The following is a 16,410-nucleotide window of genomic DNA, read 5'->3' on the forward strand; positions in this document are numbered from 1 at the left end:
ATATGATATGATGGAGCTTTAAGCCTAGGGAAAAACAAGTATGCAGTTACAAACAGTGCCCATGTTATAATCATGGCTTTTTAACTTGCAGCTCAGAACATCCATGCCACCTTGAACCATCTCCCAAAAGAGTAGGCTCCATTCTTAAACATCCTTCCTTTTTTAAAATTACTTTTTGTAGCTTAATAAAAAATAAGCAATTACAACTTCAGATGTATTCTTCAAACCTCACAGGAAGAAATCAGCTTTTCAAACCAATCTAATAAGAGAATATCAAGGCAAAACATCAATATTGTCTTGAAACACAGTTGAATTACTGATATATTCTATTCTTTTTCTCAATATCTTACCCACAGCTGCTACTTATTGTTTGGCTTGCAGTCCTTCAGTGTTTAGTGTTAGATGTTGAGACAGCTGAATCCCACCCAGGGCATTACTGCAAGTCAGAAGTATGTATTTCACACAGAATCACAGAAACACTCAGGTTGGAAAAGACCCTTGGAATCATCAAGTTGCTTTCCTCTGGGCCTTCCTTCTCTCAAAACCAGTGCTGAACACAGCCAAATGCTGCCCATGTGGCTGCAAGTGAGCCACATGCCCCCCAGCAGTAAAAAAAAACACAATTTGAGAAATTAAAAGAACTTTTTTGGTCTGATTATTATTGTCAAGAATGTTTGCCTTCCATTTGCAGCAAGGTCAGATATTTAGAATAGTATCAATAAGATAGCCCTGGGTGCTCACAAGGTTCCCTCATATGTTCCTTCAAGTCACAAAACAAAAGTTTGCCACCAAGTAGAAAATAAAAAGGAACCCAGTGCAGCTATTAATGTGTACAAATGAGCAGGGCTGACTCCAGAGCTTGGCATCTGATCTTTCAATCAGATCCTGGATGCCTTTCTAAAAGCCTTACTGAAGACTTGATTGACCTTTTCAACAATTGTTCTGTGCAGTTAAGAACTTCCAAGACAGAATGAGTAGGATCAGCTGCTGCTTTTCATGGCCATTAAGGTCTTTCTGCAAGGAAAATTTATTCATTTAGGAATCATGGCTTTGTCCATTCTCAAGGGAACAGCCCCTGCTGACATACTGGGCTTTGATTCAGGCCTGTTGGGAAAAACAAATACACCTTTCTTCTAAACAAAGGGAGTAGAGAAGCAGTTCAATAGAAGTTTTACAGCAGTTTATTCCAAAAAGGGTGATTTCAATACAAAAGCAGTTCCATGGCCATCAAACCTCCCTGTGGTCAGAGCAAGCTAGAGAGTAAGAAGAAAAGTCAATGCCAAGGACAACCAGACTGGTTAGAAAACAACTGGCAAAAGGTAGATGTCAAACAGTTCAAATAACTTCGTCCAAAACAGAGAGGCTTGAGAGACAAAGATTTAAGACATGGTTACATTGGTCTTTGCAGCACCCAAATCTACCATGAGAAATGTTGGAGAAGGCATTTCTCTCTTTCTGGAGGGGGGGTGGAAGAGAAGCAGTGAAGATTTCCTTGCCATTTTCAGAGAATATTGGCCTGCAAATAGAAAAGGAAGGAAGTAGTTGTCCTCTTTTTATTAATTCAAGTTAGCATGAAAGTTGTTTGACTGTTCAACACCCACATCCAATCTAAACCTGACATGCTTAGAGCTCCAGAGGTGACCCTGTTCTGCACCCAGGAACAAGCTGACAGCATTGCTTTTTGACTTCACTAGAAGCTGGGCTGGGTCCCAAGCTGATGAGACTCTCATTGGCAAGTAGAATGTTTTGAGAAATTGCCCCAGGCCTTGACCTTATCTTAGGCTGCTGTTCCAGTAAATTCCTACAAGAAGGCCTTCCTTGTCCTCTTGCTCAAGGCCCTCTGTGACACCTGCAGTTCCCCTGCCCCAGCTGACCAGCACTGATCAGGCAACTTCATCCTGCAGAGGCACTGCCACCCTGCCTGTTCTGGCCTCCCAGTGTTTCCCCCTGACATGGCAGAGCTAGCCCTGCTGTGTGTATTCAGGTGGACACACCTGTCCTTGCACACGTGTCTGGGTGTGCAGGAATGCTCTGAGGGTTGCTGCTTCTCTTAACTAGAAATCTTTCTTGAATGTGCTGTCATCACTGAGACTGTTGGCTATGTGAAACCCCTGAGGGCTTTTTGATCCCAGTGCAGATGGAGAGGGAGAGGTGAGCATGTCAAAGTTCACCCTACCACCCAAAACTAGGCAAGCTGAATGCCTCACTTAAACCACACCACTCCACACCAGCGTGCAGTTTAGCAGCATCAGTCACTTCAGCTCTGGGGTTCCAACTACTTCTTCTGTCCAAAGCAGAGCCCTCTCAGTTATTTTTCCAATAAGCTACTGAAAATGTAGCAAACACTGATGCCTAGACCACAACTGCTGCCTATTACCTCTGGCATCTTCTTCTGTTTGCTGTGAAGCACACACACCATTAAGAATGACTTTAAATTGAATGCAGGAAGAAAGGTGCTCAGCAGCCTTTTTTTCTTCTCAATCCTAGCCTTAAAGGTCAGAGTGAGCAGTCACCCATCCCTGTATAGCACAAGGAATTAGTGGATGAATCAAACACAACAGATTCGATTATCAGTACATATTCTCTGGTATTTTTATCAGGAAATGCAGCAGCACAGAGAATGCATAAAAACAAAAGGGTAAATCCTCAATTGAGAGAAACTGCTGGAGCTAGACTGACTTGGAGATGCTGAAGAAATTACCTCAAATATTTTGTTACCTGGACAAAAACAGAATATGTCCCACAGAGTGTCCGTTTCAGCTCAGCAGCCACTTTGAGAAAACAGATGATCAACTCCAGTCCACTAAGTGCTATCAGAACAGAGAGTAAAATGATGTTCCACTCCACTACGTTAGGAGGTTCAGTGCACTGAGACCAAGAAGGATAATCTGTGAGGTACCTATTAGAGAAACAGCAGCGTGACACTCGTTGAACATGGTACAGGCAATTCATCATCATCATCATCATCATCATCATCATCATAGACTGGATTAGGCTGGAAGGGACCTTAGAGATCATCTACTCCAACCTCCCTGCCTGCCATGGGCAGGGATGCCTCTCAATTATACTTGGCTGCTCAAGGCCTCATCCAACCTGGTCTTGAACAGCCCCAGAGAGGAGATATCCACAGCCTCCCTGGGCAACCTGTTCCACAGTCTCATCACCTCATACTGAAGAACTTCTTCCTCAGCTCCAGTATAACCCTATCCCTGCTCAGCTTCAAACCATTCCCTCTTGTCCTCTCTCTAGACACCCTTATGAAAAGTCCCTCTGCAGTCTTCTTGTAGGATCCCTTCAGATATTGGAAGGCAGCTCTATGGTCACCCCACCCAGAGTCTTCTCTAGGCTGAATAACCCCAGCTCCCTCAGCCTATTTTCATGGCAGAGGTTTACCTGTAAAACATGGAAAAAATCAGACTGGGATTTATATGCTTCAAGTTAAGGAGCCAGACTCTAGCCTTTCATTACACCAACATAAGTCCTGCATAGGGCTGTCAAACACAGCTGAGAGGAAAGATGTATTTTCCTCAAACACATCTGCTTCCTTAGCTTCCCTGACACCCAAGCATTAGAAAGACATAACCATTCTAGGTTTCTTACCCTCCAGCAGTGTCTTTGAAGATATAATCCCATCCACCTGATGAATTGCAGAAGGGGCCTTGGATCAACCCCAAGGTAAAAATGATGCAACTGTATCCAGAGAAAGCAACTCCAAGCAGGGCAAGCACAATTGAAATAAAGCTCTGAAGAAAGAAAAAATATTACTTTGTGGGAACAGTATGCACAGCAAATACAGTCATTCAGCCTGCCAAGCTACTTCCTTGTGGCTAAATTTCACCTTTCATTGTCTCAGCCCTCAAAATTCAGAAAGAAAAATCCCAGGTAAAGAATCAGAAGCATGCACATACAAAATAAAGATTAAGGCAGAGTTTAAGGCAGTTTCACAACTCTCAGTTAAATATTATTTGAGGATTTTTTTTTTGTCTAAACTTGCACTTCTACAAAATAGTTTCTCCAACTTCTAGAGGAACACAACCAGGTGTTAAACATTTTTGAGTGCCAGATAGTATATATTGAGTTTTTACTCCAAAAACCTCAAAATAATACAAGCAAGGGGATGAAATGCTTTAGCTGGGGCACTTCACTGAAACTCTCAGGCTTCTACATTCTTCATTTACTTTACACCAATTTTTTTGGTTTTGTTTTCGTTTAATTTTTCTTTCATCCTGCTTGTGCATCAGAAGGAAGGAGCCACACTTTCTGTGACCTCTCGACCCTACTTAGAATATTTCTCTGTGAAAGGAAGCAGAAGCAGAGCAGTGGAAAGGACAGAAGGATGTGCTGGAAAGACAGGAGCAGGAAAGCACGCAGAGAAAATGCTGGAGATGCACAAAAATAAAGCACAGACTCACCCTGTAGGTCTTGTTGCAGCTCTCGCTCTGGCAGCACCGATAGAACAGGTTACCCTCCAGTGTTATGAGAATTACTGCCAGCAGAAGGATCTGTAAGGGGATGTTACAAGGTCAGTGAAACAGCTGAAGATACTAAGCCCAAGATTTCTTCACCTAAAGGCATCTGCTGAGATGTTGAAGCTGATCAAAAGGCAAGCACAGTTACTCAAGAACTGGGCTCTTCTCATTATAGAATCATGTAATCACGGAATGGTTTGGGTTGGAAGGGACATCCTAAAGGTCATTGAGTCCAACCCCCCCTGCAGTAATCAGGAACATTTTCAAACTTCAGGTTGCCCAGAGCCCTCACCTTGAACATCTCCAGGGATGGGGCCCCAACCACCTCCCTGGGCAACCTGTTCCAGTGTTCCACCACCCTCATGGTAAAGAACTCGGTCCTGCCACTACTTGTTTCTTGCACTAGAAAGACAAGAGTACAGTGTCTCCTCTCACAGCAAAGCATCACTATGGTGTGGTAGGGACACAGCCATACCAGTGAAGCTGAAAAAATAAAACCAAGCTCACAAGTAAAGCAATACCAACAAAAGCAAGAATACTTTATTGATACACCCACAGCAGTCCAATAGCTACTAGCTGGCACAGTTACACAGAGCAGGGTATCACCTCACTCACCAACACAGCTTATGCTAGGAAAGTTCAGTAGAAGCTTTTTGTTAACTTCACCTGGACTTGCATTTGCTTTCTCTTTCTGTTAACTTCACCTGGACTTGCATTTGCTTTCTCTTTCAAGTATCCATGGTATACTTCTCAGACTGCTGGATTATTTAAACCTGATGCTGGATTATTTAAACCTCACATTCAATAAATAAAATCTGGACTCCATAACCACAAACTACCACTCATACAAGCACTGGTTGGAGAGGGGAAATATGAAAAGGGAATGTTTCTGAATCACAGCACTAACCTCTCACATGCTGCTGCCCTGTTGTAAACAGAATAACATAGAGGGGTTTAATACATTGGTAATAACCCTAAGGCTAAAAAATCTTCAAAATATGAATGTCACTACTGCAATTACCCTGTCCCCAAATTCTCAGCTGTGCTTTTCTGTTCATACTCTCTGCTTGATGTGTTTTTCCTCTGCTAGACAAGAGGTTTTTCTTACACTATTTCAAACTAATGGTTCCTGTTTTAATAACTCTTCCAGTTCAGCACCTTCATAAAAACACCCTACTTATTACTTTTAAGTACTGATTGTCTGCGTGCACTTTTATTATACATCTGCTTTCTGTCCCTGAGGCTACATTTTTTTGTGAACATAGAGAACAGTATGAGCAGTGGGCAGCTCTGTGTTTCATTGCAGATGAGCCCATTGCAAGAGTCATAGAGAAAAATCCTGCTACACCAATCACAGTCAGATACCTGCTGCATTTAGCCTAGCAGGGGCACTAGGCACTGTGAACTGTATCCTGTCCTCTAAAGACTGGACTGCATACAGCTCTTAAGCACATCTGGACAGTCATGAGAAGCTGGTTTAGGTTTTGTTTGATTCTGGTTTGGTAATAGAGCTCTAATTCAACCTCCACAAGGGATTAAATCCATAATACCTGCCTCTGTAATACAGACATAAATTACACATAAACAAAAACTCAGTAGAAAAAGACACAACCAACCCTGGAAAATCACTGACATGAAATTAAATAGTATGCAGAGCATGTCATTCAGGATATTCACAAACATTTTCAGTTTGGGCAAGTTCTCCTGCCTGCAGTGTTTTTGCCAAAGGAATCCACACTCTCTCTACAAGCACAGCTCCATCACTGCTCGGCAGCCCAACATCGCTTTGCAGTAGAAACAATTCATTAAACATCCATGGAATCAACACTTACCATCATGCCTGAGAAACAGATCCCTTCAAAATACCACACGTAGTTGGGAAGCTGGTAACTGGCAGCATGGGAAGCCCTCCCATTAGGGAAGTATAAAAGGATGTTAACAACAATACTCCAAAGTGCAAGAGGTATCAGCAGACAACTCAAACAGCTTCCACATGTCTCTAAAGCCATCCCTCTAGAAACTTTAGAAGACTTGTCCTTCCAAGCTAAGAAAAGATCAAAAGGTTTTAAATATGAAAAGCATTTGCTCTCCTCATATTGATTCGGTCATTTCATGTCCACGGGAAGCAGGTGACTGCTGTGAGATTCCAGAGACAGGGAAGTGCTTCACAGCAGAACAGCAGCTGAATATTGCTGTCTGAACTGATTGGCCACTCGAAGCATCTGTCTTTAAGTGGCAGTTTCTCTTCCAAAAGATCCTCCTTTGTGATCTTCCAAATGAAACACGTCTAGGAGCCAGACTCAGGAAGGAACTTCAGAGATCTCACTTCCTAGTGCCTGCTCAGAAGCGCACTCCTCCTGAGCACACTGAGTGTGATGCAGATACTCTGACATGAGGCAGGATGCTCAGCCTTCCTGCAGCTCAGTGTTTTTCCTACCTTACATGGGGAAAGGACTGTCAAATGACAAATATGTCCAGTCCCTGTACAGAAGGCCACACACTGCCTCAACATTACAGAGGAATCAATGTACCAGAGCTTGGCAGATAAGGCCATAAGGGTGAGCCAACACTTGCTGCTATCTTAGGGCAGCCTCACAAAATCACTAAGCTGAGTCTCAGCCACCTTGCAGAGAGTACAGAAGCCCAATGGCACTGGTTAGAAACTGCCAGGCAGAATTATTGTCACACTGTAATTAATCACTGTTTCCTGCAGCATTATGAAGCTGAACTGTTTTATGAATTAAATTCTGCTATTTCTCCAGCTGCTTTATGCTCTGCTTAGAGCTGAGCATGCATAGCAGCAGATCTGACCTAAACACACATGACTTCTTGTGCAGAACAAAAGGTCTGGCTGTGTTTTGAAATGCCTGCTGTTTTGCACTGTGCAAAGCCAAAGCCAGACAGTTTTTCCATTTTCCTGTGTCATCATTCCCTAAGCCCTAAGCAACTAGGCATCATCCTGGTAACACAGAGCTGGGGCTGTGTGAATCCTCACAGCATGATCCAAGCCTTCCTTCTATGCCCCAGTGAATCACCAGAAAAGTAACTGAAGAATAGGGTTTGCTCAGTGGGAAAGTCATAGTCAGAAAACAAAAACAAGTTGGGCTCTAGCAAAGGCAAGGCTGATTTTAGAACCAGTGATGTCATGGTAGATTTTCCTTCTGTTTCCTCATGAGCTGTTTTAGGCTCTGCACGCATGAGGCTTCTCCCACGTTCTCATAAAAGCTGTTTGTTGTAGCTAATTCTTTCCTATTGCTTCAAATGAGATCATTCAAGGAAATGGGCCTGGTGGCACATATGCATTATACCCTTTTTCTACCTGTTCTCTGCTCTCTACTCTCTCATTCCCCTCTCCTTTTTTTTTTTTTTTTTTCTAAGAGGTTTCATTTTGAAGTCCTCAGACTTTACTATGAGGCTTTTCCCATATTTCCTGTTTTGCTCCCTAATCACTATGGAAACTTTTTTTCAGGCCTTCCTCTAGCTGAAATTAGTGACAAAACTCCCTTTGGAGGCTCACAGGCATGGAGAGAACTTAGATCATCCACACTAGAGATCAGAGAAAATAGGCACACCACATCCCCAGGACTTATTTTCTATTACAAAATTCAGAGATCACATAAAAGGCTGAAATATTTCTTCTCTGAAAGCAAAGGCCAAAATGCTTAGCATGCAGCTTAGTTTATTATCAAATTTTCTGGTAGTCCCCATAGTAATTTGTTCTGATTAGAAGAAACCTACTTGGAAAATGACACCTGGAACAACATCCATTTTGCAGTGCAGCAGTTTACATCATGATTTATTTTGTATTTAAATTGAGCTCTGTAAATACCAACTCAAGCTGTGCTGACTTTTTTTTTTTGTTGTTTTTTTTTGCTGGCACACTATACTGCTACAACAGGAAGCAACCATTTTATATTGAATATTAAGCAAACCTGGCAAACAGTTTCTCAAATATCTTACTTACCAAGTGTTGCAACAACTGCTTTCTTCTCAGTGCCAACATCTAGGAGTCGATGCCAAGCCCTTTACCGAAACATCAGGTTTACTCTGGATGAGTGACATCTCTGCTAAATGAAATACATATAACATAAACCAACCACTTCTCCATGATATACCTGATCAAACTCCCAGAACACTGTCTTAATCATGGAATCATAGAATGGCCTAGGTTAGAAGAGACCTTAGAGATCATCTACTCCAATCTCCCTGCCATGGGCAGGGACATCTCTCAACTAGACTCAGCTGCTGAAGGCTTCATCCAACCTGACCTTAAACACCCCCAGGGAGGAGGCAGCCACAGCTTCCCTGGGCAAAGCCTTATCACCCTTGTACTGAAGAACTACTTCCTAAGGTCCAGTCTAAACCTACTCTCCCTCAGCTTCAAACCATTCCCCCGTGTCCTGTCTCTAGATACCCTCATGAAAAGTCCCTTTCCAGCCTTCCTGTAAGGATCCCTTCAGGTATTGGAAGGCAGCACTAAGGTCCCCTCAGAGTCTTCTCCAAGCTGAACAACCCCAGCTCTCTCAGCCAATCCTCATGTTCCAGCCCTTGGATCATCTTTGTGATCCTCTGGACGCGTTCCAACAGCTCTGTGTCCTGATGCTGGGGACACCAGAACTGGATGCAATATTCAAGGTGGGGGTCTCTTTTTAAATGACAGCACAGTGAGTAGTAAGGTTGTGTGTTAGTGCTATGTGGATTTGAGCTAAGGTTTTAATTCTAAACTTTAGCCTAATTATTCTGTCCATTGGAACTCTAAAATAGTTTCAGTTCTTCAATTAATTGTCCATATCAGAAAGACAAAGAACAATTATGCAAGCATAAAGGCAAACATCCCTCAGTTGTATGGTTTCCATCAAGAGCCTCTTTTTTCTTCTGCACCCTCCTGCAGCAGGGCAAGAGAGGGACAAACACAACAAGCAGAAAGGCTGTGCTAGACTGCCCTCGACTTTGTATTTATGCATGAATAAACTGTGTTGCAAGAAGTGACTATCCTGAGTTTCTAAACACAAACTCCTCCCATCTCTGAGTCCTTTTGCTGCTGTGGATGTGTACATGCAGTTTCATTTCCACCCTTAATTTTTTTTTTTTTTTTTTTTTCAGAAGCATATTGGTACCAGGCAGACTTGGCTGTGAGGACAGCCTGAGATGCACCTCAAGGTGCTGCCCACCTTTTAAAAAGCCACCCTACAACAGCACTGAGTATATGCTGACCCCTCTGGGAAATTCCTTTTCTCCCACAAAGAGAAACTAACCTGCCTGTTTTCAAAGGCTGCATGAAGTGCTAGATTCCAAAACTGAGCAATAGTGGCATTCAGCCTCATTTCTTTGAAATGCCACAGTCTGGGTTTCACTTGAAAACTGCCATTGCCAGTAGCATGCTGTCCTTGCCAGCAGTGCTGTTGGCAGCCTATCATTCAGATTGCCTTCACCCTGAGAGAGAGCATTTGCTGTCACGTGCTGCAAGCAACACTGCAGAGGTTCTTGCACAGAATGTCAGAATATGGCCTCCAAGCTGCTTACTGCTGAAGTCAGATACTTCAGATTAGTCTATCACCGCTGACCTGAATTTGCACTCAATTTTCTGAGCACTGCTACTACACCCAGGAGTCTGATGAGCAAGGTAAAATACAGGACATAGACTCACATTTTGTCCCAAGACTCTAAGCGTTCAGGAGGTAAGCTCATCTTGGGAGAGCAGGAGAGGACACAGAGCTGTGGCTCAGCTGCACAGAAACCTCCCTCCAGTCCTGGAAGAGCCATCAGCAACGAGCTGCTAGCCCAGACCCAGGATTAAGACTCCACTAACATGGCTGTGTCTGTCACAGAGCTGTCATTGAGCTATCATACTTTTGTTGCACAAGTGCCTGGCTCAGCTGAATGATCTAAACCAAATAATGAAGTAGTTCTCACCCTCAGAGAGTCTGCTGGAGAGGAAAACGAGATTATGACTGACTGCTTTTATATTCATGTTCTCCTACCACCACTGTCCTTCACTCTAAGTCCAGGAAAGCAGCGTTTCAGCACAGGCAGGAAAAAGAATCACTGACACCTGCTGGGTATTTGTAATACAAATCTTTATTTGTGAAATATGGGAGATGATCAGAAAAAAAATCTGAAAAGGTGAAGTCTGCCTTCAATCATCCACATTTTACTGCTGCTTTCTTTTTGCTGCAGCTGAGCATTCATTTGTATGCAGGCCAGACTAGAATGGGTTTGTGTTCGTTCCAATATTAGAATTGAAGTGCAACTTTATTGGGAAAACAGCATAAAGTAGGGAGCTGTTGTGCTAGTAGAGAGAAAAAAAGCCAAACCGACAACATCTTTAGTCACACATGTTTGGGTAGTTGCCTGTGCTAAGATGAAATGAACCAAAGGAATTCAGGATTCAGTTTGCCTCTAGATATGGACAGGTTGGTGGAAAACCTCCATATGATTCCAGCAACAAGGGCTGACCCTATGTCAGTTAAGTTGATGGCAAGAGCACAGTTTGGCAACAAACAATGTGCATTTTGGTATTCATGGAATATAAAATAATAAACCAAACCACAGAATACTCAATACTCCACACACATACACCGAGGTCAATGCACTGTCAGGTTTCTAGCAACCATATGTCTGTGGGGGGAACAAAAAGAAAGAAACACACATTAAGGGGAAGAATGTTAATATTGTATCCATAACTATAAGACCTCAAATTAACCTGACCACATTTAGATAACTTTAGCATGCTCCTTTATACTGAAGTTACAGCATGGAAGGTACAGAAACGAGAAGACAGGAACAGCTTTGAAAGAGCCCCAATGTTCAACTACATCCATTAAAAACATGAAACACATTCCTAGCCATAATGTGTGTGACAAGAATCATACCCTAAGCCACTGCAATTCCAACACTGCCACTACCATACTGCTTTTAACAACATGCTCAAGCTTTCTAACAAGACTTTAAAGAAATCTGGGGGAAGTTCCTCTTCCTCACTTCAAAAAAAAAAAACAAAGCCCCAACTTGGAAAAAACCTTTGGATCTGTCTGCAGGCTTTGCTAGCTATGTGCAGAACTGCACCATGTTGTGCCACAATGGCTCAGGCTATGGCAAGGAGCACTAACAACCAGGATATCTGTATTGCAGTTGCATCACCTACATAGTGCTGATGAATGCAAGTGTCATAGAGGGCAAAAAAAGCCTTGCAGCTCCTGTACAGATTAACTTCATGGTGACAACTGAGGAATCAGCTGAATGCATGTGGTTAAATACTACATGGAAATGCTAAACACAACAGGGCTATCAAAAAAAGAAGTTTTCCACTGAATTGCTGCTTGAGAATACCTAAAAATTAGCTGCTGAGTAAGACTCCTCAGTAGCATCAGTGATAGTTTCCTGTTCGCCTGAGAAGCATGGTTCTAAGTACAAACAGCTCACCTCCTCATGACGGCAGCACGCTCCATACAGTCCTCCAAGAATGCCATTGATGATCTGGATGAAGCACAGGATGAACTCTATTGCTCCCAAGACAAGGAGGATGGAAAAGAGGGTGATGTTCCATTGCACAATGTTTTGAGGTTCTTGACATTCAGACCACCTGTTGTAATCAAGCAGGTACCTGTACATAGCAATTAGAAGCACATTAACATTGTGACAGTTTACCATACACTAGAACCAAATTACGTCTAATCTGTAACTGCTTTGAAGATAATCACTATAAGTGGGAATTGAAAATGCAATGGGTTATTCCACACAGTGCTTGCTCTGTTTAAGAACATGTTGTGCTGTCAACCATACACTTTTGTTAGGTTTTAATTTCTCTTTAAAAAATACAATATCTTAGCTTTCAATATAGAATCTGCTATTACTGAGAGAGAAAAATGAAAGAGCAAATCAACCACAGAGCTTCTCAGGACCAGGTCTTTATCCTGAAGACAGCAGTTACCTATCTGAAGGTCACAGAATCACAGAATGTTAGGGGCTGGAAGGGACCTTGAAAGATCATCCAGTCCAACCTGCCTGCCAGAGCAGGATCACCTAGAGCAGATCGCACTGGAACACATCCAGACAGGTCTAGAATATCTCCAGAGAGGGACACTCTTGTGCTGCTATCTTTGGGCCCTCACCTGCCCACACTGGAAAAACAAAAAACAGAACAAATTCATCAAGGACTTAACTCTATATTCAGTCACAGTTGAGGGGGAATGAGGGAGGAGGAGTGTCCCTTCTTGGGAGAATGTAAAATCCAAACTCTCTGCAGCAAAGGATCTTTAGGTGGCTTCTCAACCTGCCTGGCATTGGCCATAAACTATTACTAGAAAGAGCCCCAAGGTTGCCAAGCACACAGACACTGTAAAAGCATGTCATGAGCCAAACTAAAGCCTCTTCCAACTGACAGGCTTTGTGGGGATTAATGGGGAATAGCATACCGATCAGCTACAGAAAACCTGGGGAGGGTCTGTTTACAAGGGCATATAGCACTAGGACAAGAGGCAATGGTTGGAAACTAGAGAAGGGTAGATTTAGATTGTACATTAGGAGGAAGTTTTTTAATGTGAGGGTGGTGGAACACTGGAACAGGTTGCCCACAGAGGTGGTAGAGGCCCCGTTGCTGGAGACATTCCAGGTCAGGCTTGATATGGCTCTGAGCAACCTGATCTTGTTGGGGATGTCCCTGCTTACTGCAGAATGGTTGGACTAGATGAGCTTTATAGGTCTCTTCCAACCCAGCATATTCTATGATTCTAAGGTATTATGCCAGTTTACAAAAAGGCAAAGCAACTTCAGAAGCAAGCCTCACAAAACATCAGACAAATTTCATAACAACTGCTAGTCATAGTACGGAAATCTGTCCAAGCCCTACAACTTGACATTAGGGATGTTTATGGACTTGAACTTTATATGATCTATAGAATTATTACCTGTTTGTATATATGTTCAGATCCCTTTTTGTAGGACAGAGGATTGATATTGCTTTGGTTACAAACCACAGCAGTGTGGGAAACTGATGCCATCTCTTTAGTTCTTAGCAAGTGAGAAGCAAATGCTTGTGAAGGGATCTTGGTATATGGTTACTTGGCATTTCTGCAAGGTACTGAAGTAAAACTATGTCTACATGGGTAAAGATGAAACATCCTCATGAACAGAGAACTTACCCTCCAGAGGTTTCAGTGAAAGGGTAGATCCAGTTTCTTCCTAGGCGAGTATAACAATATGGTCCATAAGACAAGCCGAGTGCTGAAATGATGATACAGTATCCAGAACCAAGGAGTCCAATTAAGGCTGCCACAACTGAGGACAGCACCTGCACAGCAAACACAGAGATGAACTTCCAACAGCCATCACCTTGTCTTTGGGATTACCTGGGACTGGGGCATGAAGGCTCACTTACCACACAGCTCTTCCCACAGTTCTCATAGCCATAGCAGCCATCCTTTTGGAGCACAATGAATACTATAGCTGGGATGAGTACCTGGGGATGGAGCAAACAAACCACATGGAGCTGTATTGTTGCACAGACAGGGCAGACAAAACACAGTCCTCGCACTGCATTCCTTAATATTGCTGCTGAGCAGGGGAGAGGGCAGCAGCCTGTGTAGATGATTCAATTTTACTTCTATTTAACAAAGCCAGCATCTTGGCTAATGATGTCAACACCAGCGCAGGTATATGTCTGTTTCCACTTTGTGTATACACAGCACTTAAGTGCATAAAAAGCCTGCTGTGGTATTGCTGCAATTTAAAGCACTTCAGCTTTACAAGCTTTTATTCACACTAAAGGCTGTATCCTGCAAATAAAATGCTTTGGGAAAAAAAGCCAAAACAAAACAAACAAAAAGACCCCCCCCAAACATTCATTTTCTGCCAAATGAAGACTACAAGGTAAGTCTTTCATAAGTATTTCTTTAAAAAAAAATAACCAACCACCACCAACATATTAATTATTGAAGAGTAGTCATCACTGGCCCTGTGACAAACCAGTCTGACCAGAGTAGAAAGTCTAGGAACATTTTGCCCAGTTCAGGAAAACATCTCCTTATAATTATTCAGCTTTTTCTAGGTTTTTCACAACCAGTTTCCAGTGACAGAAATGCAAAATAACAAAGCAGAAACTATCTGTAAGAAACCTAAATCATCCATACTCCAAAGCTTTTAGCATAAAACCAAGGATTGTAATTTAATTTCATGTAATCTAATTTAATCTAATTTAATTTTGATTTAACAGAGTATCCTCTCCCACCAGCACTAACTCTACACCCAGGAATACATTGCAAAATCCTAAAAAGCAATGTGCTACCTGCACACTGCACAGATTTACTCAACAAGATAACAAAATAAAAACTCTTCAGCTGAACAGTCACATATTTGTCAGGCTTTACTCAAACCTCTTGCTTAGCCCCAATGCTGCACATCCAGCAGAGGCTGTACAAGTGTGTTCCAGGAGCAGTTCCACTGATTTCACTTCAGTTCCTGCATGTGAAGCTCAATCTTTGCCAGTCCTTGTGGCAGGGCTGTATCACAGCCACAAGCACCTCTCACATGGTGGAGGGCTTTCCATGCAAGTATTTTCAACCTTGAGATCTGTAGGCTATTTCTAAGAGGACTTTTAAAAGCAAATGGAAGAGGAAGCCTGGAGTCAGGAGCTTAAACATGCTACAGTGTGGTCTACAAAATTGAAAAGGTGGAATAGTTTCAGATTAACATACTCAATTTTTCACCCCTTGCTGCTACTCAAATGCAAAGCTCTGATAACTGCCACTTGATTCCTTTGCATAGAGAGCTAAGCAGAGAAATAAGTGCCAACATCTCAGGTAGTAGAAATTAAGGAATTGTAACTACATGCTAGTTATCTAGGGGCATTCAAAAAGAGAATTGCTCAATAACATAACAAAAATGTAAGATTTAACCCTTTACACAAACCATGACCTGCTGAGAAGCTTGGTTCCAGTTTTGCATTTGGATTTTGTGACCTAGAGCCCTATCATTTTCTCAGCTTTAAAGTATCATAATGCTGCAGATAATAACTACTAATACTAACTAATAATAATTGCAAAGTAATACAGCTAATTTCTTTTGACACAACTTCAGAGATTCCTGTTGATATTTGATCAATAAATCAATGTAACTGCTAAAGAAAGAGCAAAACCAAGTAGCTCCAAAATCAACCTGAAAGAAGCTGCTAGCTCATTACTTACCAAGAAGCCTCCACCTAGAATGCCATGAAGGCACTCCACATATTTGCCAAGACGATTCGCTGAAGCAAATCTTGTTTCACCGTTGGGAAAATACAGTAAAGCATTGGCCACGATGCTGAGCAAGGCAAGGATGAGCAACTTATACCCAACACACCTAGTACACCTTCCAAAACACATGGCCTCAGCTTCACAAACCCTTCCCTCACTAGCCCAACACAACCTATCTCATACCTGTCCACGCCTAAAAGAAGACCAGCCTTTATCCTCACCTCCTTAAATACTCAGGCTTTACCTAGCTAACCTGGGTGACGTTCACATCTCTCCATAACCACCATTCCCAATTGCAGAGTGAGGGAGCAGGGATGGCAAAACGCCACCACTCCTGGTAAATGCCCTAATTGCTGTCAAGCCAAATGCAACCAAGGAAATATTGAATACTAGGTAATTCCCCTCTAATATGCATGCTTGGAATTGGCACCAGTGAACATGATTAGACATGAACAACAGGATTAAACCACAAGTGGTGTTAGGAACTGAAGGGAAGAAAAGGGGTTGTTTTCTTTGTTAGAAGCAGCTTTGAGTTTTTAGGTTTATAGACTGATTCAGAACAACCTGAAGCCAGGGTAAGACTAAGCTACTTCAACAGCATTGAGTCAGAGTTTTGGGCATAAACAGTAAGGATACAGCAATGAGGAGTATGTAGAGCAACCTATCACTTTGCTATCCTGTTGATGAATGGAATAAGAGCAAACCTCATGAGG

General features: G+C 42.4%; 2 protein-coding genes across 2 annotated transcripts; both read right to left on the reverse strand.

Moving 5' to 3' along the window:
* Nucleotides 1–1,494: 1,494 nt before the first annotated feature.
* Nucleotides 1,495–6,478, reverse strand: TM4SF18 (transmembrane 4 L six family member 18). The gene is made up of 5 exons (XM_054386155.1): nucleotides 6,302–6,478; nucleotides 4,413–4,502; nucleotides 3,601–3,743; nucleotides 2,719–2,899; nucleotides 1,495–1,516 (listed from the first exon to the last, which is right to left on the reverse strand). Exons 1-5 carry the CDS (start codon nucleotides 6,476–6,478, stop codon nucleotides 1,502–1,504), a joined length of 606 nt encoding a protein of 201 aa, XP_054242130.1. The 3' UTR covers nucleotides 1,495–1,501.
* A 4,594-nt stretch (nucleotides 6,479–11,072) lies between these two features.
* TM4SF1 (transmembrane 4 L six family member 1) lies at nucleotides 11,073–15,826 on the reverse strand. The gene is made up of 5 exons (XM_054385762.1): nucleotides 15,650–15,826; nucleotides 13,846–13,926; nucleotides 13,610–13,758; nucleotides 11,892–12,072; nucleotides 11,073–11,087 (listed from the first exon to the last, which is right to left on the reverse strand). Exons 1-5 carry the CDS (start codon nucleotides 15,824–15,826, stop codon nucleotides 11,073–11,075), a joined length of 603 nt encoding a protein of 200 aa, XP_054241737.1.
* Between the last annotated feature and the right edge of the window lie 584 nt (nucleotides 15,827–16,410).

This window comes from Indicator indicator, chromosome 13 (assembly GCF_027791375.1).
Source record: "Indicator indicator isolate 239-I01 chromosome 13, UM_Iind_1.1, whole genome shotgun sequence".
Taxonomy (NCBI): Eukaryota; Metazoa; Chordata; class Aves; order Piciformes; family Indicatoridae; genus Indicator; species Indicator indicator.